General features: G+C 36.1%; 1 protein-coding gene across 1 annotated transcript in view; it reads left to right on the top strand.

Moving 5' to 3' along the window:
• EYS (eyes shut homolog) overlaps positions 1-23252 on the top strand; it is a 643894-nt gene that overhangs the window by 237209 nt on the left and 383433 nt on the right. The window contains exons 16-18 of the mRNA XM_042889745.1: positions 3884-4055; positions 4594-4672; positions 10088-10287. Of these exons, the coding sequence (XP_042745679.1) occupies positions 3884-4055; positions 4594-4672; positions 10088-10287 (451 nt within the window). The remainder of the gene's footprint in view (positions 1-3883; positions 4056-4593; positions 4673-10087; positions 10288-23252) is intronic.

Here is a 23252-nt window from a genome sequence, read left to right as displayed (position 1 = left end):
AAAAAAAAAAAAAAAAAAAAAAAAAAAAAAAAAAGCACTTGAAAAGGACTACTAAATTTGTGTGTTAAGATATGAAACAGAGTGCTCCTTGATGAAGGATTAGGAGGAAAATAGCTGTCTCTTAGTTTTGTTAGTGTTAATCATACTCTTCATCATACTGTTTTCTGCAATTTATGGTATTTCCTTGCCTGCTGCAGCACTGACTCTTTGACAAGTCCCTAGGTTAACACTGATGTGATCAGTCATTTAAATGTGGCATGTGTGGAGTAATTGTCCCTTTTTCTTGCATAACTGGAGATGTTGTTTATAGCTCTGTTAAACAGAACTCCATGAACTCCACTTCAGCCCATTGTGCCTGAACACATGTGGCACAGTCATAGCTATGAAACAGAACACGTGGACAATGTTTCAAGTGCTAATTCTGTGGCATTATAGTCTGTTTCTCACACCAACTTTGTAGAATACTTATACTGCAGCAAGCAGATTTCTATTAAAATTTTCAACAGGAGTTAAAAAAACACGTATTTCAAATTAAATGTCAGTCACACTGGAAGAGGATGACAGACTGTAGAACTTACAGTCAAGAATGATTACCAACTCTTTTGCGTCTACAAAGTGGCAAATTACAAATTTAGTACATTTTGCACTTGGAAATAATTTACATGATAATCTTTATTCATAATGGAAGAAATTCATCCAATGAAGCTAAGGGATTAATTCCAGGAGCATATTTGGCCCAATTTATTCAGACAGTATTAGAATCATAGAACCATAGAATTGTTTGAGTTGGAGAGGTGTTCCATCTGTTGGAACATTTTTGTGACTGCTCTCTGAACATGCTTCAACAGGTCTGTGTCTCTCCTGTACCGAGAGTTTCACATCTGGATGCAGTATTCCAGATGAGGTCTCACCAGAGCAGAGCAGAAGGGCACGATGACCTTCCTTGATCCACTGGCTTCTGCTGGTGCAGCCCAGGATACATTTGGCTTTCTGGGCTGGACGCGTTGCTAGCTCATGTCCGACTTGCCATCCACCAGGACCCCCAAGTCCCCTTTTTGGCAAGGCTGTACTAAATCTTTTCTTTTTTACTAAATCTCCAAGCTTGTACTGATAGTGGGAGTTGCCACAACCCGTACTGCAAGACCTTGCACTTGGATTTGTTCTCCTAGATCCACTGCTCGAGCCAGTCTGGGTCTCTCTGAATGACATCTCATCCATCAAGCCTGTTGACCTCACAACACAGCTTGATGTCATCCACAAACTTGTTGAGGGTGCAGTTGATTCCACTATTAATGTCATTGATAAAGATTCTGAAGAACATCCATCCCAGCACTGATCTCTAAGGGACACCATTCATCATTAATTTCCATCTGGACACTGAGCCATTAACAATCACTCTCTGAGTATGGTTAGAATATGGGTGTTGTATTCAAAGAATAGATTTTTGCATGCAAGTATAAATTATGTTTTATAAAAATTATCAAATATATTTTTCATGAGTCCATTTTAACAAGAACATTTGGACTAGCTCCTACTACCTAGGAATCTATTTTCTTTGTTAGAACAAAGACTTCAAAATAGCTTACTTTATTTTTTATTGAATTGTTTTTCCAATGTTACAATTATTTGTTTTCGCTGTTAAGTATTTACTGTCATATTATCGTCTGTATTCACAGCAAACCTCACGAACTCCTTTAAAAGTAGGAAAAACAAAATGGACTTGTGCTCCCTAAGATTTCTGAAATATTAATTCTAGCAGGAAATAAGAAGTTCATTTTGCCTGTTAATATTGTTGAAGCTTTCCTTCTAAATGCATAATATAGAGATAGCACTAGAAGGCATTATTGTTCCTTCCATTGGGCTTAGTCTTTCTTAGTAGAATCTAATCTTAATTATATTTCATGATACCTATTGTTCAAAAAAAACTTAAGCATAAAATGACACTTGTCTATCTTCCTCTTCCCCCCTCCCCCCCCCCCCCCCTTCCCCCACCCCATCCGCTTGAAGAGATTCAGTGGAGAGTGGTGTGCTCTTTTTTATCATTTTTGGATAGTAACCAGTTTTTCATCACTGGCATTCATCACTGATTTGTGCCTGATAATTTTTTTTGCAAATTTTTCTCTTCCTCTTTTCTCCCTCATTTCTTCTCTTCCCCTCCCCCTTTCCTCAAGACAAATGATTCAGGTCATCCATCCTTTGAGTCTATTTCTCTCTTCCTCTATTATAAAGACAGTATAGACACCTTAAATAATCTACTTAATTTTTAAATAGTTAATAGTTGTGGGACTGTATTAGACTCTGATTTCCCTAGTATAGTTATTATCTGAATTCTGCCCTCTTTCCTTTACTGCCATATTAGGAATGAGAGGATATAGTCTGACAACTTTAATTTCAACAGAATGATATGTATGTAGAAAAAAAAAAACCCACATTTATTTGCTTTAATAATATGACTCATTTGGCACTTTGATCAGAAGTTTTTGTTTTTTTCCTCATCAAGCAACTGTTGGTGCAGTGCAGTAGAATTAACCTATCAAATACTTTCATGAGCAGTAGCAGATTTGATAGCAATTGTGTCCTTTTAATGACATTCTTTTTATTATGATTATTAAATATATTAGATTATATCAAGGCTGAATCTTAAAATGAATTACAGGAAAGGAAAATCTTTACATATAGTGTGCTATCTTGTGAAAGTTAATGTTTATGATCATTTATTAACACATTGAATTACGCACTGTCTTCCTACATGTCTTCCTTATGGATTTTCACTACACTGCCATTACATTCATTGATAAATTCAAGCAAAAATTAAGTCAGTGACATTTTGGTAGCATAAATAAGGGTAGATCAGGAGCAGAATAACATAACAATCTATTTAATTTCAATATGTTAGTCAGTCATCTAAATAACTATAAGTTTTTCTTTTTGAACAGAGTATGCAATAATGGAAGCATATGTGAATGTGGAAGTAATATCAGAGATTACTTTTAACCCTCATTCAGAATCAATATATTGATATGTCAACTTCTTCAAATGTTCTTCAATCTGAACAACAGAATTTGCAACAGAATCTGAGTTTATATGTGTGTTAAATATGTACATTAAATGTAAATGGCTGTTATTCATATTAATATGAAAGTTACTCTGTTAGTCTTTACTAGGTAAGAATCATTTACCGTGATCTTAAAGAAATTCTATTTGTTGCTGTGTTAATAGATTTATTCCAAGCTCCTTTTTATGATCTATGCTCATACATGAACTTGCAAAAGTTAAGGAGTCTTTATGCTTCTTATTAGCTTAAAAAACAAGCTGCCAGTAGTTGGGTGCATAGTAATGAGAAAAGGCTATAGGAACTTCTCATGCACTGTTCACATTTGTGTATAAAATAGCAAATATTATTTTGACTTGAAACTGAATTACTTAAGTGAGTGCCTCATTACAGCTATTTTGTGAAATGGAGAGCCCGAGGAATTGGTGTAACTTCTGGCTTCTGGACCCTTTTTGTGCTCCAGCGAAGGATCTTTTGTATTAACCATTCTTTTTCTCTCTTCCATACTGCCCTTGACCCATACACATGAAAAATCAGAATAATGGTCTTGCATTATCCCTAGGTACATGTTGATTGTCAGTCAGTATTTCATAAAGTACACTGAGATGTTGAGATGGAAGATGTGTGGCACTGATTTGCAGGAAAACTACAAACAGAAAAACACACCACCATTCTGGTGGGATATTCTTTGCTGATGAATATAATGAGCTATTTAAAAAATGTATGTAAATAAAAATAGTTTAGCTGGAATTTATAAGGTGAAAGATAAACTTTTAGATGCTTTGAGTTTAGAATTCAAAACTTAGTCACAACTGCTCTGTTTTTGCACAGGTAATAGATGTGAAACAAATATAGATGAATGTTTATCTACTCCTTGCCTAAACAATGGAAGTTGCATTGATGACATCAATTCCTACAAGTGTCACTGCAGGAGAGGTTTCATTGGAACAAACTGTGAGACAAATGTTAATGAATGCTGGCCAGATCCTTGTCTTCATGGAAGGTGACCATTTTTACTTAGTTATTATTATGTCCAAGATAATGTACTTTAGTAGCAATATTTATAAATGATATTGTAATTTGTAATTACAATATAATGTCATGGGAAGGTTGACAAATATATTCTTTTGCTATTTTTTCCATAAAGTAAGAGTGCAATCACACTTAAAGATTACAGATGTTGCCAGCTTAAGCTAATGTAGCATACTGTAATATTGTCTCAGTTCCTCTTTAATTTGTGTTCCATTAGCACAAACTGTTTTTTAGGAAATGTGAATTGGACTTAAATATTCTTGAAAGCAAATCCTTATCCATTACAAGCCAGTAGATTGAAATAAAAAGGTGTCTTTTGTTATGACCCTTATAAAACCCCTTAGCACCAATAAAAGGCATATTTGAAACCCATTAGAAAACCTAATTAAAAATCCCATTGATTTCATTATTTGCATCAGAGCAGTACTTTGAAATGTATGGAACAATACTGTAAGTGCGGAATCTATAATTACATAACTTCATCTGAATAATGCTATTTTGTATTTCAGATGTATAGATCTCATTGATGGATATCAGTGCTCTTGTGAAGCAGGATGGACCAGCTCAAGATGTGAGATAAATATTAATGTATGTCTTCAAATTTTATTTTATTATAAAGGAAAGGGTAATATGCTACTTAAAACTCACTTTTTTTAGGTAATTCCTGAATGTGTCCAGTTATTGAAAATGCATGACAGTCGTTCCAAGTCCATTCCAAAAAGCTCGTTATTTGTTATTCATATGAAATGGCATTAGAAAGAACATTAACAGTACGCCTAAACATGTGAATTGCAAGTGATTAATCTGAAAAGTAACAACAAACTATGCCAATATTCCCTGAAAATAATTTATTCTTTCATTTTGGTGCAAAGACATAACTATCTTCTTTGTATTGCTATTTGCTGTAGCTTTGCATAGCAAAGCCCAAGACACAGTTTTCTGTACTAAAAGTAGGCATGACTCATGCCATGAAGATTCCCATGCTCAGCAAACAACTTTGTAGAAGGTGACTACATCTGGCAGAACAATGAACAGCTCTTAGAAAATTGGCTACACTTTCAGGAAAGTATTACATTGATTCAGACTTTTTTAGGTTTTGCGCCAAACTGGATTTAATCAAATCTTGGTATTTTAAACATATTTTGTCTCAGAGAAAATATGGCTTGAGATTTCCTTCCCCTATGGGTTATTTGGCTTTTAATATTGTGCTTCTAAATTGCCAAAAACACATTCAAAAATGTCATCCAATCTTCTTTTTAACTTATTTATGCATGTTAATTACAGTTAGAAGTACTAGATAACTAAAATGCCCTATATTACATAGAGGATGTCTATGGCTATGTCTCTAATTTTCCTGTTGAAAATACATAGCATTCACACGAAAGGAGTAAATCTGGCTGAAATCTTATCTTTGAACTTCCTTCATAGAAAATAAAAAAATAATAAAAAAAAGAGACAAAGTAATTCCACTCAGCAGAGTGTGCATCATGATATGATATTGCAGGTCTATATGATTATCAGCTCTTGCCAGTGCTAATACAGAATGCACCTAGGTAATATTTTTTCTGGTAACATCCGTAATTTACACTTTCCTCCATTTTGAGAGAGTAAGAGATTAAATGACCTGTAGACAACTGCATAAAATCAAACTGAAAAGATAACCATATTTCATACTGATATGTTTGAAAATATATAGATCAGAAATTCTCAGAAAGAAACAGTATACATATGCATGTGATAATCTGTCAGAGTGATGAGTTCATTTTTTTTAATATTCATTCTATTTGCATGCACAGTGCCTCCCAGATTAGACTATGCTGGAGATGTCATATTTTTAAAGGTTATACTTCATTCATCCTCCTCAGATATATATAATGACTTTACAAGTCTTATAGAGATCAACAAGGCTTTCTGACTCAATAGAGGTGTGCAAATCTTGATAGTCATGTTAGACCGGTGCTCTAAAATTGTTTTCCTCTAGACTGAAATCAGGCAGCATTTCTGTTAAAAAAATCAGATGTGAATCCATGTAAATATACTTCAATATGTTCTTCACTTGATGTATTTCACAGAATCACAGAATTGTAGTAGCTGGAAGGAACCTCTGGAGATCATCTAGTCCAATCCCTCTGCTAAAGCAGGTTCTCTGCAATTGGTTGCACAGGAAAGTGTCTAGGAGGGCTTTTAATATCTCCAGAGAAGCAGACTCTACAGTCTCTCTGGGCAACCTGTTCCAGTGCTCTGTAACCCACAAAGTAAAAAAGTTTTTCCCCAAGTTCATATGGAACATCCTGTGACTATTATATTATTATTATTATTTTACACTTTCCAGTTCTGGCTGCAATATGGTTTCTTCTTGCAGGTCTTGGTTATGAGTGTCATGGATGTTTATTGTAGCCCTGATTTTAGGTCAACAAGGACTAACCTGCTGCCTTTTCACTGTTGTCTGTCACTGGAATATAATTATTAAACAACTAATTTATCTATCTCTCAATGCCTCTAAAACTATGAAGCCTTTTAACTGCTTCATGAAGCTTAGTCACTTGTCATGAAAGGTCATATACATGTGTACATCTTGTGCAGGTACTTACCTCATTGCTAGCAGAAGGTTCAAGGCACTCAGTACAACCATCCACTTGAACAAGTCTCCTTTTTTACCATTTCTGGGCGAATGCATCAGACATCTCTGGGGATTTCCCTGAAGGGGCACTGGAATAGCCCTCATGCAAATGCCTATTACCATGTTAGCTGAGATCAAGAGTGCTTCCTCTGGTTGTGCACCTGCAAACAAGGAAGAGTGCCATGCCTGCACAAACTGCTGTGACTGAGTGCCACTCCCAAATGAGAAGAAATTGGTCTGCCTTGTGTACTTCCTGCATGCCCTGCCTGCACAGACTAACAAGCCACATCTTTACTACTGTGCCCTGCTCTGTTTGCCTATTCTGTTCACTGCACTCCATTGCAGTTGCTTGGTATATGCAACTGTATAGGGTGTAGATAGCAAAGTCTTGCTTCGAGGGAACTGCAGACCTGGTCTGCATGAGAAGAGACCATGCTGGACACAGATGGTTCCAGCCAGATCCAGTGGATCCATTGCAAAGTACAGCTGAGCCTGTCAGCCAAATTGGTGGCCCACCTGTAGAAATAAAAATTAAAAAGTGTAAAAATTGCTGTGCAACAGAGAGCTCAGTGAGGAAGACAGTTTGAGAAACTATGTTGTAAACACCAAGATCAGAGAAGAAAAAAGAAGAAGTGCTCCAGATGCCAGAGCAGATATTCTGCTGCAGCCCATGGAGAAAACCATGCTAAAGCATATACCCACGCTGCAGCCCATAGGGGACCTCATGCTGCAGGAGATGAATATGCTCTGAAGGAAGCTGCAGCCCATGAAAAAACCATGCTGGAGCAGTCATGTGAAGAACTGTGGACCATGGAGAGGACCCACTCTGGAAAGAAAGAAAAGTTTCATGAAGAAAGAGAAGCAGAGACAACAGCTATCTGTACCCCATGCCTCTGTGCTCCTCTGGTTTGGAGGAGAGGGCAGGGCATTATGAAGTTGAACCTGGGAAGAAGAGATTGGAGGAAATACATTTTTAGGTTTTGCTTCTCACAGTCCTACTCTCATTAGTAATAAGTTAAATAATTTTCTCCATGCTGAGTCAGTTTTACTCATGGCAGTAACTGATAACTGATCTCCCTGTTTACATCTTGAACCATGAGCTTTTTCACCTTATTTTCTCTACTCATCCCATTCACAAGGGGGATTGAGACAGCACTGATTGGGCATCAAGCAGCCAGGCATAACCAGCAACTAAGTTAATTTAAACAACCTATATGTGTACATTTTTATATATATTTCCCTAGAGATACAGGGATATTTTCCTTTTTTTTTTTTTTTTTTTTCTCTTGGATTTTTTTTTTTTCTGTATATGTTTGCAATTTAGTTTCCAAGACTTCATCTTACGCAGTAGGCTATGGAGCTTGTTGGTACTCCTGCTTCTGTCTTGTAGAAGACTGTGATCAGGTGATCTGGGGAAGGACAGATCATTCAGTGAGAACAGATGAATGGGAATGAGGACTGCATTCTAGAATGTTTCTTTTGGATGGCTTTGCTGATATTTTCTTTTTCTTTTTTCTTTTTTTTTTTTTTTTTTTTCAAAATGTGAATATTGAGTTAAATCTATTGAGCTGTTCAGCTGCTTTTGGAAGGGACAGTTTCACTTAGTGAGTCTAGACTCCACTGATTGTGGAGACTGGTTCTTAACCAACTTACCATAGATAAGCCAGAGAATAGAATCCCTTTCTCAGATTTCTCTGTATAACGTATACATGTATGGCAAATATTGTTAAACATAGGAAAAGCCTTACGTAGGTTGGATGTTCTAATTTGTGCTTGTGTTGGATTTTTTCAACTATTCATTACTTTCTACCTGTTGCAAATTAGTGTGAAAACTAAAATGGTTGAGTAAGTAGTTTCTTCAAAGAAGTTAAACAAGTGTAAACTTCCAAAAACAGTGTAGCTTATGCTCAAGATGAAGGTAGAGAAATCCAAGAGCAGGAGAGAAGGAAGATAACCATTTGTTGCACAAAACACGGTATGATTACCCACCCACATAGAAGTTTTTGCATTTTAATAAACAAATTGAAATTTGACTTTAAAAAAAAATACTTTTGTAAAAAGCTTTTTACATTGATCAACATCAGAACATTTTTTTGAACTTTGAAGTTATACTTAATTGTTTTAATGATTTTTATGCTTTTTGAATAGATCTTTAATTTCTTCTGTGAATGAACAAAATAGAAGTAGTAAAGAGGGATACTAGTGAATGCAAATAGGACTAGAAAAAAAGAAGTTACGAGAACAGAGAAAAGCAAAAAAATAAATTGAACTGTGAATTGTGTTGTTGTTGTTGTTTTTTTTATAAACAGGACAACTTCTGTTTGGCAGCAAAAAAATTTAATTAATATAGCAAAAGACTACTTCTATACTCAGAGGTTCTGGCAGTCTATAAAACTATCCCCAACATTCCTGTGGGATGTATAATTCAATTAGTTTATGTAAAGCTCACTAATAAATCATCCTATATACATCCAGCTGTAAAACATACAGGGAAATAAGTTGTTTTCTCACAATTCCCTGTGGATTTCTGAATTTACATTCTGTCAAGGCAACTGCAGTAACTGCAGGAAATCTAAGTGCCCTTGGATATCCCTAAAAAAAATCAAGCTGTCTAAAGTTAAAGTAACTATGAGAATAAATTCCCTTTTAAAACACTGGCTTTAGCTAGACTATTTCAGTCCAGCAGCAAAATAAAACTCCTTTGGGATATAGGCAAAAACTAAGTTTATGTGCTCAAGGGCAAAACCACATTTTTGCACTAACTAAACACTAATTTGCTGGTAGTTTTCATGGATTTAATTTGATTATTTCTGCAGTGGCTTTCTCAAAGGAAATTGCTATTATGTGAACAAATAAACATTCCTGTATGCTTTTATTTGCAATGATATGCGTTAATTGATAACTGGAGAGTTATGGTTTATCAAGAAATATTTTATGAAGGTAAATAAGGTCCATATGCTTTGGTTAATATATTTATTCTGACCAGTATTATTCTACTAATTGGCCTTTTTTCACTATGATAGATCCTGCTGTAAAAACTGAGAAGAAAGTCTAAAAAATATGGCTGAAAACATGCTTTAAAATTTTAATAAAGGAATGAATAGGAAGCACTTAAATCTGTTGCATTTCTTAGATAAAATATATTTGAATTTCTCCAAGATTAATGAGTAAGAACTAGTTTCAGAAATGAGTATGAACAGTAATAAAAATACCTCTACAGAAATGAAAAATTGACTGAAATTTGAGGCTGTTGTGTAATAGACATTAGAAACATCTATCACTCTTTCTAATTTCCAGACAGTTTCTTGCACTTGCAATAAACATGAATGAATAAATAAAGTGCTTTAAAGACGTCATCAATGCATTGTTATTTCTCTCCTCAGGAATGTGAATCCGTTCCCTGCATTAATGGAGGTTCTTGTCAAGATTTGGTTAATGAATTTGCTTGCATCTGCCTGACTGGATACACTGGCAAGTTCTGTGAACTTGATATTGACGTTTGCAGTGAGCCTGCACTCAGCTCAGTACTCTGTCAAAATGGCGGTGTATGTGTTGATGGGCCTGGAAGAACTTTTCATTGCAGGTTAGTAAGAATACTGTCATTTAACATCTGTAGTTAAGGGACATTCATTTGCCAAGTTTTCAGAGCAGTGTTGCTGTATGCATTACGTGAACTTAATTGGGTTTGATAACACTTAAGGGCATATTAGAAATGTTATTAAAAAATCAGAGTTAATTATTGCAGTTTTCTGCTGTGGCCTCATATAACTTTAGACATTTTTGAACCCTGAGCAAAAGCCACCATTTTCTAATATTGACACTGCAAGTATTTAGAAAAAAAATCAAAATCCTTCACATTACTGTTGTAGTCCTTTCCAGAATTACATGTGGAAATATGTAGCATAAACAGAACTTAATAATTTAAAACTCATGTTTATAGATGCATATGTACTCTTGTAATTTGTATTCAGGTATTAATTTACTTGTAACATTTAGACAACAGGTAGTTTATGCATTATGTTTGCAAAAGCTTGTATCCAAAGAAATCTCCTGTGGTCCAAGATTATCATTATCTGGATACTGAAGGCTTCTGACTTCAGTGTATGTGTAGTGTTATGTGTAATCTTAAAGCTTGTGTAACTGTAGTATAGTAAAACTCCCTTAATATACTCAACAGATTTTACATATTGTTCTCTGTATCTAATAAATCCATCAACTCGGAAATGTTAGCTAGGTCTCTAATCAATCTGCAGAAATATCAAATACTAAGTAAGTGTTTTATTAGTTCATTTAATAATGAAGTACAAATATTTTCCCTATGTAATTATGTGCAATATCTGGATTTTTATTTATGTACAATAATGAAGCTTAAGGTAGTTGTTTTATTTAAAATAGATGCTGATGTAGAGACAAGAATAATCATTATTGGATGTATCAATATATAACTTTATAATATACTTTCAGAGATGAATCATAGAATCATAGTTTGGGTTTGGTTTGGTTTGGTTTGGGTTGGAAGAAACCTTTAAGATCATCTAGTTCCAACGCCAGCTATAGACAAGGACACCTCCTTATAGACCAGGTTGCTTAAAGCCCCATCGAGCCTGTCCTTGAATGCCTGCAGGATGGGAGCATCTACAACCTTGCTGAAAAACATGTTCCAGTGTCTCAACACCCTCACAGTCAAGAATTTCTTCCTAATATCTAGTTTAAATCTACCCTCTACCAGTTTAAAACCATTTCCTTTGTCCTGTCACTACACACACTTATAAGAAGTCCCTCCTCAGCTTTCTTGTTAGGCCCCCTTCAGGTACTGGAAAACCGCTATATGGTCCCCAGATAAGCCTTCTCGTTTCTAGGCTGAAGAGGCTGATCCAGCCCTCTGATCATCTCTGTAGCCCTTCTCTGGTCCCTCTCCAACAGCTCCATTTCCTTCTTGTGTTGGGTGACTCTGAACTGGCTGCAATACTACAGATGGGGTCTCATGGGAGCAGAGTAGAGGGGCAGAATCACTTCCGTGTAACTGCTGGTCACAATTCTCTTGATACAACTCAGGATATAGTTGGTGTTCTGGGCTGCAAATACGTATTGCCATCTCATGTTGAGCCTTTCATCAACTGACAACCCCAAATCTTTCTCCTCGGGGCTGCACTAAAGCCATTCTCCACTCTACCTGTATCTGTGCTTGGAATTGCCCCAACCCAGGTGCAGGACCTTGCACTTGGCCTTGTTGACCTTGGACTCACCTCTCAGGCCCATCCAGGTCCCTCAGGATGGCATCCCTTCCCTCTAGCATGTCAACTGCACCACTCAGCTTGGTGTTATCTGCAAACTTGCTGAGGGTGAACTTGATCCACATTGTCTACAAAGATGTTAAATAACACTGGTCCCAGTACTGATCCCTGAGGAATGCCACTCATCACTGTTCTCTACTTGGACATTGAGCCATTGACTGCAACTCTGAGTGAGACCATCCAACCAATGCTTTATCTAGCGATTGGTCCATTCATCAAATCCATTTTTCTCCAGAACATCATGTGGGGCAGTGTCAAATGCTTTGCACAAGTCCAGGTAGATGATGTCAGTTTCTTCATCCACTGAGGCTGTAGTTCCATCATAAAAGGCTTGTAAGAAATATTGAAATAATGCTTTGCATCCTCATCAAACTCACCCATGATACTGAAATGAAGCTAAGGTTGAAATGTCGTTTTCAAATAATTCTGTATTTTTCAATTCTCTTAGTAAACAGAAGAAGCTAGTAGAAATACGTTTTAGTGTAACGTATACAATGCTGTTAAAAATATGCTTGTTTGTTTTTTCTCTCAGATACATGGACATGTGTTAGTATTTAGTAAATGTCAAAGTGTTCTGAAGCTTGATTCAAAAACTCTTCTAAACTCTTTAGTTGTTGTTAGGTGAGGTTAGAAACCCTGTGCTATTAACATAAGTAGCTGTCTACTCCTTTTGACAGAATTACTGTAAGGATTACATCTTTTAAGGGAGAAATCAATAAGGGGACAATGTTCCAATATAAATGGTTGAAGTGATGATATTGAATGCAAAATTTAAGAGAACTGTTGCTAACTTTTAACATTCTAGATGTTATTTTACTTTATGTCCTAGTTAATCTCTTAGGGTGGGGTTTTGTTCTACACTAATCAGGTGCTGGTTTCCGTGTCTCTTCTTTTAGCTATGTTGATGATTCCCCGGTTATTTGCCATATTCTTTTGTTTTAAATCTGAAACAAATTTTAAATTCCACTGTATTCAGACAAGGAAGTCACTGATTCTAAAATGGCACAAGAAAAAATAAAAGCTCTTGATTCACGTATTTGGAATCCCTTCTTAGCATGATAAAATAGTGTATGGCCAATAATATTTTCATATTAAAAAACAAATTTATTCCTCCTAACCTGTGGCTCAATTTCCACTTGTATTCCTTTGTGCTCTTGCATTAGAAGTTGTGAAATTTCATTAGTATTCAACATAATTAGCACAATAAATGACCCATGGCCTTCCAGGACTTACTGGTTTTTGTAGTTTAACTAAATATTTGCATCATTTTCCAGAATCACAGCTGGAAATGACTCATAATCATACAAGAAAAGAAAAAAAATAGGAATATGTCTTGTTAAAGAATCAGTTTATCGGGATGATACATAACTGACCTTATATCTGTGCAAGTTTTCTAAACACAACTTGTGTGCAAACTGGAGGATAGAACTGGTACAGAGGGTAGAACAGAAGAGTAATTGAAAAATAAGGGAGGGGAAAGCAGCTTTTACTTTGGCAGAATGCCACAAACATCCAAAGAAATGGGGAATCCTAGCACTGACAGCTGTTACACACTCCAAAGGAATGGACATGAGGAAAGACAAAAATCCTGTATCTTTTAGAGTTTCTTTATTTTGAGGATCTGCTGTGGAATGCTTGTACTGTTTTGGTTGGCAAAACAAAATAACAGGTAATGAAAAGTGTTCAGTAATGGATAAGTGTCAGACTGCCTTAACTGTGAGCAGTGCTGGTAGCTTCAGCTGTGATGTATGGGATACTTTACCCAGTAGTATTGTTAAAGGTCCAAGTTTTCTTGACTTATGTGGGAATCAATTACATGAACAACCCTACAGGCTTCTTCCTGAAATGAATATGAAAAATGCCCTCTGGGATAGCCCTTGAATGGTGTATTATGTGAAATATCTTTCTGTCTTTAAACACGTTGTTTAAAATTAAAACAACTCATTGAAAATGAGAGAGGAGCTGGGAGCTGTAATTCAGTTCTATCCTGGGCAGACTGCCACTGAATCAGGGCCTTAGGAAAGCCATCACCAACTGAAATGCCCACCTTCCTTGCTTTTTATTGTGCTTTTATTAAAGCAACTGTCTGCAACATGAATGAATACCATATATTTTATCTAATTAATAAAAAAGCTATCATGAGGCCTAAAGGGGCTTTCTGAAGACAGTCCAACCCAACTACATGTGGTTGGTAAAATGAATAATAAGAATTCTGAGAACTTTTCGTAGTATTTTGCAAGTAGTTTAAGGAAAATAATCTGTTACATATGAAATTATCAGATTTCACTTTTCATTATATTAGAACCATAGCTGGTTTTTCCACACTTCAACAAATTTTGGTACCAAGAATACTTGATGTGTTTGCTGTTGGATTTAGAAAGTGGGAAAAAAAATCCTCCCTTCCCACTCCTGCATGCATAGAGCTTTTTTCAAATGTGCCTTTCAGGCCCTTCCTACTGACTAGCTTCAGAGACTGTGCTGTCTTGAGATCCTGCTTCCAACCTGACCAAATGAAAATAATGTCAACAGCTTTATGACAGGTCTTAGACGAAATCATTGAATATTGTTGCTTCATTGTACTTTTCCAGCAAATTGTAGCATATCGGGTTTTTTTAATGTTTTTGTTAGGCAAAGCAAAACAATTTTTTATATCATTCTCTTTCTCTTTGCCAAGTGTTCTGAAGCTACTGTATTTGTTCTAATTTAAACAACCATTCTACTGCTACTCATATTTTAAAAAATATATAGGGTATTGATTTCTATGACAAAATGCAACATAAAATGGGTTCCTTCTTGAATTTGTCTAAAATATCATGAAATGTCTATAACTGATAAGAAATATCCTTCCTGTACTTGATTTTACACTAGATGCTTCATTTTTCTTCGGAGGGTTTCATACTGAAATACTAATTTTCAGTTTTGCTGGCCACAGTTAGTGTCCAGTGTTCATTTCACAAAGTTTCCATGCATCTGCACTGGAAAAATAGTACCAACAGGATCTAATCTCAGTGGGCTATTTTTTTTCTCTCTAAAATTATTGAAGTATAGCAGCAGGTAATGGCCATTATGGTACCCCAAACTGATTCTTTTTCTGCTGCTATGGAAGTAATTTTATATAGGAAACACTAATGCTAGGAAACAGTCAAACATTTGTAAAATATTATTCCTCATATTTTATGCTGTAAAAACTTTGTTTTGTGTTGTCCCTATCACTTTTGGTAGCTCTGTCTAATTCAATGTGTAGTTCTTTTGACTAGATATTATGTTAGGAAATCTGGAGAGAGAAGATGGTATTTCAAGTTTCATCTTGTTCTTTTTTCTTCTGTCATAACCAGACTTCCAAGGAATGCCAGAACTCAGTAGAAAAACAAGATTATTTTTTTCCCCAACTTTTTGTCTACTACTACATATAGATCTCAGTTCAATGGTCAGATAGAGTGGTTACCTGAGGCATAAGGTTAAGACCCTTCCCAAAGGTTATTTAAAAAAAAAAAAATTACATTAAATATTGATATGTCTTTATCTCATAAAATTTATAAGCTTTCCAAGCTTTTATTTATGCCTAACGTTTAGCTAATCTGCAATCAACTGTATCTGTAATAGTGTTGTATATGTGATATATGCTTGTTATATATTCCTCCACTCTTGAATTTCTCCAAGAATGGAAAACAACAGTATTTTAGGGGTAAAATAAAAGTAATAGTGTTGGAGTCTTTTCCTCTGCTGTCCAGCTTATCTCCAAAGGTCTCATTAGAGTGACAGTGAAAGGTCTACACCTAAAGGTCTCATGAACTGGGGAAAATAACCATAGAATCATATAAATTTTGGCTTGAAGCAACCTTATGCTTTATATTGGTGTATTGCCAGTGTTGGATCAAGTCATGGCTTTGTCCAGCCAAATCTTGAAAGTTTTCAAATAAGAGAACTCCACAGTCTTTGAAAATATTTTTCTAATAGCCAGCTTGAACATTCTTACTCACAGTCTTTGACTTCTGGTCATTCTTATATTCTGTTGTTAACCAAATAGAATTTGTCTTCACCATCTTTGTAACACTCCAAGTTGCATGCTGTTATTAGCTCTTTTACTGTCCACATCTTCATAAGATTAAACAAGATAATTCCTGCAACATGCCCATTGAGGTCATGTCATCTGTATGCCTGAGTATTTTTATATTCTCTGGTTACTTAACTGAAGGGAGCCAATGGGTGTGTTTCTGTATATGCAAATCTAGACTATTCCAGATGCAGTCACATCATTGCCAAGCAGAAGGGTTGTTAACTGCCCTGGGTCTGCTGACCCTGTTGCATCTAATAGAAGTCAGTGTGCAGATTGTCACATCTGCAGCGAGAAAGTACTATTGCCTCATGCAAATATAAACCCCCAGTTTATACTTTTCAATAGCACTGCTACTTAGTTGGCTGTACACTACACCATGAATTTACACAGCCTTGATGACAGAGCTTTGCACTTCTCCTCATTCTCCTTCATGAGTCTTCTGTCTACAGATTCATGGAGTCTGCAGATGATAATATAATCAAGATGGCTGAGAGTACCTTAGATGTTCCACTCATTATCAGCCATTAACTAGATACCAAGCCATTGCTTACTTCTCTGTAAGCCTGACAGTCCAGCTACTTTTGAAGTCATCTAACAGAGTGATCATCTAGTTCAGATTTTCTCGGCTTAAAAATGAGGATGCTGTGGCGAATTCTTGCTGTAGTAAAAAATCCAAGTAATATTCAAACAGAATCACAGCATCCAAACAGTTTAGTCAAGCATTATTTGCTCATGGTAAATAAATGTTGAATGCTTACGATCAACTTCCTGTCATTTCTGTGTTTGGAAATGGATTCCAAAAGGCTATGCCTATGGCCTTTCTAGAGATTGAGATGCGGCTGATTGATGTGTAGTGCAGTCTTCCCTTTTGATTTTTTTAAAGGTAAACTTAATGTTAATCGCTTTCCAATTGTTAGATAGCCTAAAGTCATTGTTCATTAACACCACTAATGTTTATGTTGGTGGGAGTAAAAACAGCCATTTCTTTTCCTGAAAAATTAGCATTTCTTAATTTACTATGGGTGCCTGACTACTAATATCATTACAACAGATAAATATCTGTTTTTATTGATGAATCCATCATTTACAGCAAGAAGTTGGAAACCAGGTTAATGTTATTTTGTTTGTTTGTTTGTTGTTTTTTGTTTTTAAATGGCAGTCTTTTTAACTTTAGCAATACCACCTTTGTGTGGTAATAACTCATTTTTTTTTTTTAACAGCTGCGCAGTTAATATACCTGTGCTCTCTTGGTTAGCAGCTGTCCAATGCTAAGAGAAGACTTTTCATTCCAGCTGCGTAACATTGCAGACTATGTGGAAGTTTAACTTCCCATGGAAGAAGACGTGGGTGGGTCATTACTAAATGTCAGTATAAATATTTTATCAATAGAGTAGTAAAGTCAATAATATGACTCTTGTCTAGTAGTTCAGGAATAAATGTAGCCATACTGTATAGTGAATGGCAATCAGTAGAAGAGGTTTGATAACAATGTCATATCATCTTAGTGCATATGATAATTTATTATCAGTGCTGTTGTTGTCTTATAATTAAATTGAGGTGAACTGAATAGTCTGTATCCTTTTTAGTGGCCTCCAATTTATATTCTATTCTCTGAACTTGTGCCTTAATTAGAGCTGAATAAATAGAGTAGAACATATTAAATAAATTGACATTTGCTGCTGTAAAGTCTTCTTTTTTCCCTCTTTGGTTGATGTACTGAAAAAAAAGCCCTAAAAGTAAATTAAAAAAAATTAAAAAGTAAATCAAAAGTTCTCCCTATTTCCAAGGGTCTTTGGGGTATTAAGTTGTATACGTGAATGACTGAAATAGAACAATAGCCGGCTTTGGTGATAGGGAAATATAGGATCTAAATATCTTTCCAGGTCTTGTTCTCAGTGATAGGATTTGTGCTGAAGCGCACAATATCCAGTTATATCATTTATTTCAAGTGTTATCGTGCTGACAGTTCATTTGGTTTTGTTTCTTATCCGTGGATACTTTCTGAAAATCAGTGACAGAACTTGCAGTGATTATCTGTTTCTCGCTTTCTTTCAAGTGAAAAGCTGTGTTTCTACCTAAAGAAAAAAAAGTCAGTGTTAATGGCACTGGCAATCTTCTTCATCACATAATTATGGAAGGTGTGCGAAATTAGAAACTGAAGTAAAAGAAAGACAAGCCCAGATCACTAATAAGATGAGTGTACTAAGAGATGCTTTAAAGTATGAGTCTTTTCAGAGGTCTAAAATAGTATGTGTGGCGCATATTGCTGAGAATATTTGGAAATTGAGAGCAAAGTTGAATGCATGGCCTGCTTCCAAATGAGAATGAATGCAGCTCCAAGAAGCTCAGCATGATGTTTTCTTTTTACTTGGAGCCAAGTAAAAAGAAACAATATGCTTCAAAACAATAAAGAAAATCCTCTCCAAACCACATCTATCCTTCAAATACAAGAGCAACAATATCTGGCAGTGTGTGGAAGAATCCTGTGCACACTTTTATTACATATAACATGCAATCAATATTTCTTTTTAAGTAATATCTACCTATTTAAAAGTCTGTAGATTTCTGTCTTAATTATGAACTTTTTTTTTCCAGTTCAGATATTTCTCCCTCAAGCAAAATGGATCTAAGTGATTCTTGCAGAACTTCCCATTAGTTTGATTTTGTACTTTTCTCAAAATAGCACCAATCAAGAGAACAGACTCTTGAATACACTTTTTAAAGGCTTACAAGCACGGATCAATCATATTATTGTAAAAGGTATCAAAGAGTGAATTTCAGCCAAGATAAGCATTGTTGAATACTGGATACTTCTCAGAAAGCCTTTTGCATTTCTCTGATTAGACCCATTCTGCACTTATCGTGTTCACAGTTCTCTCATGTGTTACCTTACCATTTACTACTTATATATTTCATTAACTTGGATTTCTTATTCACTGAATTTTCTAGAGGCAGCTCTTAGAAGTTATTCAATATGTACCACATTCTGAACCTTTTAACTGATGAGGCACAGCCTAATCTGAAAGTGAGAGCACTGAAATCAATAAAACTAAAGGAAATACAGTTTGATGTTCAATGTAAAATGTGGTAGAATCAGTCTTTTGAGACTTAGGTGATAAATATAGACAAATCAAATCTTGCAACTAATCCAAACTTGTAAAAATAGCAAGAAAATGTGTAAGAATATATATCTCACAACCAAGGTTTGAGTTTGCAAGTTGGCACGAATAGAAGTACATAGGAATGGTGCTAGAATGCCATCATATGTCATTATAGAAACAGCTGCAGGTTTGATGCCTGCTAGGGGCCTAGATCTGAGATATTTTAGAGGGACTACCAAAGCTGATCCTCTGACAACTATTCTCTCCTGTTACTCCATGTGCTGTTACTCCACACAAAAATTACGCTTCCAGGGGAAACCCAAGCAGTATTAAAAGTAATTACAGAGCTCTAAGGGGGGCAGTCAAAGGCATGGAGGCCCAGGTTGTGTTCTCCTTCATCCTGCCATTCTGATGAATGGATGTGAGAAAAAGGGTCTTTAATAATAAGACAGATATCAATATTGGCTTCAGAACTGGTGTGGGCAGTGGGGTTTAAACTTCTATGACCATATGACCCTGCCTACAGATCAGTATCTGCTTCGGGAAGATAAGAGCCACCTCACTCAACAAGTCAAAAGTATTTTTGCCAATCAGGTGGCCGTGGGAGAGCTGTTAGGTCATGGCTCAAACTGGTGATTGAGCACCTGGGGAAGGGGTGCTCCTGGCTCAGGGAGCACAGGCAAATTGCTTGCACCTGTGCTGTCCACATGACCAGAAGGGGTGGACCAAGTGTGGAGCTACCCTGGGCTCATATAAAGGCCAGCCTCTAGGAGGAGGTTTCTCAGATTTAGGCTGCTTCCTGAGAAGGAGTGTTGTGTAGTCAGAGAGCTCCTTCCTCAGTTGGGTGAGTTTGTGTTCTTTCTCTCTTTCTCGACTTATTAGCTTATCTATGCTTTAACTGTTATTGTTAAGAATTGTTATTGCTAAGAATCTGTCTTAAGCAATTTCTCTTCTTTTTGTGTGGAATAGCTGGCTGATTTAATAAGGAGGGTTCTACAGAGTTGTTAAGTTTGGAAAAGACCTTTGTGGTAACCTTATCTAACTGTCCCCTTATCATCAATACCCACTAAGCCATGTTCCTAAATACTATGTCTGTTCTTTCCTTAAATGCTTTCAGTAATGGTGACTCCACTGTTTCTCTGGGTAATCTGTTCCAGTGCCTTTTCACTCATTCAGTGAAGAAATTCATCCTAAGATCTGATCTGAACATTCTCTGGTGCAACTTAAGGCTGTTCCGTCTTGTCCAATTGCTAGTTTTCTATAAGAGACCAGCCCTACCTCACCACAATCTCCTTTTAGGTTGCTGTAGAGAGCAGTGAGGTCTCCCTTGAGTGAGGAAAACATCACAAAAAAAACCAACAAAACAAACAAGAATAGGGCTTAAGCAGGATCATCTCCAGCGCTTGCACATAAGCACAAAAGTGTTTACAAGGTACCATTGTGAACAAATGCATCAAACTCTTCCTAGGAGCTCAACATGCTGATGTGCCTCCCTAAAGTGTCTGTATACTAATGCATTAAATGATTAAAGTGAGGATAGGGCAAAGTAGCTTTGTACTGGGGATATACTAAAGGTTGCATGAATAAATAGGACAAAAAAGTGGGGCTCTTTACTTTGTAACCTGTGTGACTGCTGGATGAAAAAGAGTGTCTTTACAGGTTCTGTAGGGACAACACAGGACATATGTAATCCAGGAGGTTCCTGAAATGCAAGTAACCTTCCTCAAGTAACAGAGGAGGTCATGAGAAGGGGTGCCCTGCTGAACCTTACGCTCACCAGTAACAAACAGTGCTTGTTGAAAGTACTAAGTTGAAGGCAGCCTTAGCTGCAGTGGCTGTGAAATGATGAGCCCAAGAAAGCTAGTTAATATTAAAGGATTGCCTCCGTCAGGAGGTGACCTCATGAGTGATGCATCTTAACAAAGAAAAAATCAGGCAGAACTTCTAGAACATCTGCCTACATGGGATGAACAAGGGGCCCCTGTCCACGCTAAAATGTGAATACAGAGACAATATCCAAGAATCCAGGGATGAAGATAGGAAAGCTACAGCCCAAATGGAATTGAATTTGATCAAGGATGTCAAGAGCAACAAGATGAGCTCCTGCAAGTACATCAGTGACAAAAGGAATACAAAGGAAAATATTAACTCATACCTGAATGAAGCAGGGGACTTAATAACAGTGAAAACAGAAAAGTCTGATGTACTGAATGCCTTTTATACCTCAGTCTTCACTTGCAAGATTGGTCTTCAGGAAATCTGGTTCTTATAGACCAAGTTAAAAGACTGGAAATGAGAAGACTGACCCTTGATCAAGTAGCAGACTACTAAAGTGAACAGATTTTCATGAAATTCTCATGTTGTATGGGTGTTTTTTTAGTTTAGCTCCCTATACAAAGAAAGCATAGTGAATTCACTGATTTTTCAATTAACTGTTTAAATTTTTGTCTTAGCTACACAGGAGCTGACATTGTGATCTTTAGCACGATAGTACCTGTATATTTATGTATTTAATGTATATTTTATATATTCTGTACATATAAATTCTTGCAGAATTTCATGGTTGTAGAAATGAATTTCATAATCAGCAAGACCGCAGCAAGCTTGCTTGTACAGTAATGCCAATAAACTTCTCTACAGAGAGATGTCTACCTTAAAAGAATATAATTCTCTACTGTAATTAAACTGCTTTTTTTTAAATGGCAAAACCCACATCACTACCACGAGTCATCCTCTTGTATGAATCATGTCTGCCCAGAGGTTTTTTCTCCACAGTTGTTAGATGGAAATGTGTGGGTTTTTTTCCAGATTCACTGCATCTGTGCTAGCAAAACATTAAAAGTTCAGCCCCAGTCATTTTGCTTTTCTCCTTGGGGGGGGGGTGGAATTGGCAGTCTGACAAAATCATAACTAGGTGTTTTTTTTGTTGTTGTTTTTAGGAGCTAGGTTCACACTGCTGCCAAAACAACACCTGCAGCAGCATTCACTCCCTGGGAGTTAGCAGAACAATTTTATCAGCTGAGGAAAGAGATGCCTGTATGTTACTGCAGACATGGCATAGAGAAGAGTTTCTTCAGAATTCAGAAAGATGTGACTACCAGATGGGAGCATCTAGAAAGGCTCATTTTAGTTGTTTGAATGTAGTTTCAGTAGCACAACACTGGAAATACTTTATCCAGGTGATAGCATGTAACAAGTAATCTAGTACTTGGCTGGTATGTAGCTAGAAGTGTGGAAATGCAGGTAATGCAAAAGTCACAAAGTTCAAGGCATACACTTGCATGTTCTACATATATATATGCGTATGCTATGTATATTTATGTATAATTGTATGCCTGAGTGTATCTTTTAACTTGTTGAACTACATTCTCAGAAAATGTAGGAAAAAATGTGCTAAGCAGTAGTTGTATGGGTTACTAAGCCGAAAAACTGAAGTATAGAAAATGCCTAATCCATCAGCCTGCATATCATACAGTAAGACAATTTCTCCATAGCCACAGGATATTCTTATTTGTGCTTCATCTGCACTGTGTGAATATTTCAGATACACATCAGGGCAGATTTGAGATTACTCAGGGACTCTGGCTTTTGTAGCAACTAAACTGCTTTACAAATAGCTTCATCTTTTATGGTCCACGAAATACTTAATATAATTTCCTTGAAAATTTCTCTTGCAAATATTGTTTTCAGGGTAAGAAATGAAGTATATGTTAATTTTTATTTAAAAACTCTCATTTCCATTAGGAGTATACTATGTTTTCTCTTGTAGTATTCAACTATGCCTCTCAGATGATTTTATTATTTAACCAGAAGAAATTATAGCTGGTATGCAGACATGGGGAGAAATGTGTAGGTATGGTAAACATAAGAATGCCACTCCAAAGTAAAAAAAAAAAAACAAAAACTAAAAAAAAAATTGAGGAAAAAAAAAAAAAAAAAAACAGTTGATGATTGCATTAAGACATGTGGCTGGCAGGAATTCAGCAGATGGCATTAAATGATTAGCATAAGGAAATAGCTGATTTTAACTACACAAGGTGGTGCAAAGCGCAAGTCCTGCTGTGTGATTAGTCCTTTGTGTTTATTCATTCACATT

The sequence above is a fragment of the Lagopus leucura genome, unplaced genomic scaffold (assembly GCF_019238085.1).
Source record: "Lagopus leucura isolate 7727_CA_CO unplaced genomic scaffold, USGS_WTPT01 Super-Scaffold_73, whole genome shotgun sequence".
NCBI lineage: Eukaryota > Metazoa > Chordata > Aves > Galliformes > Phasianidae > Lagopus > Lagopus leucura.
The sequence above is the reverse complement of the archived record's forward strand: the minus strand, read 5'-3'. Positions and strand labels throughout refer to the sequence as shown.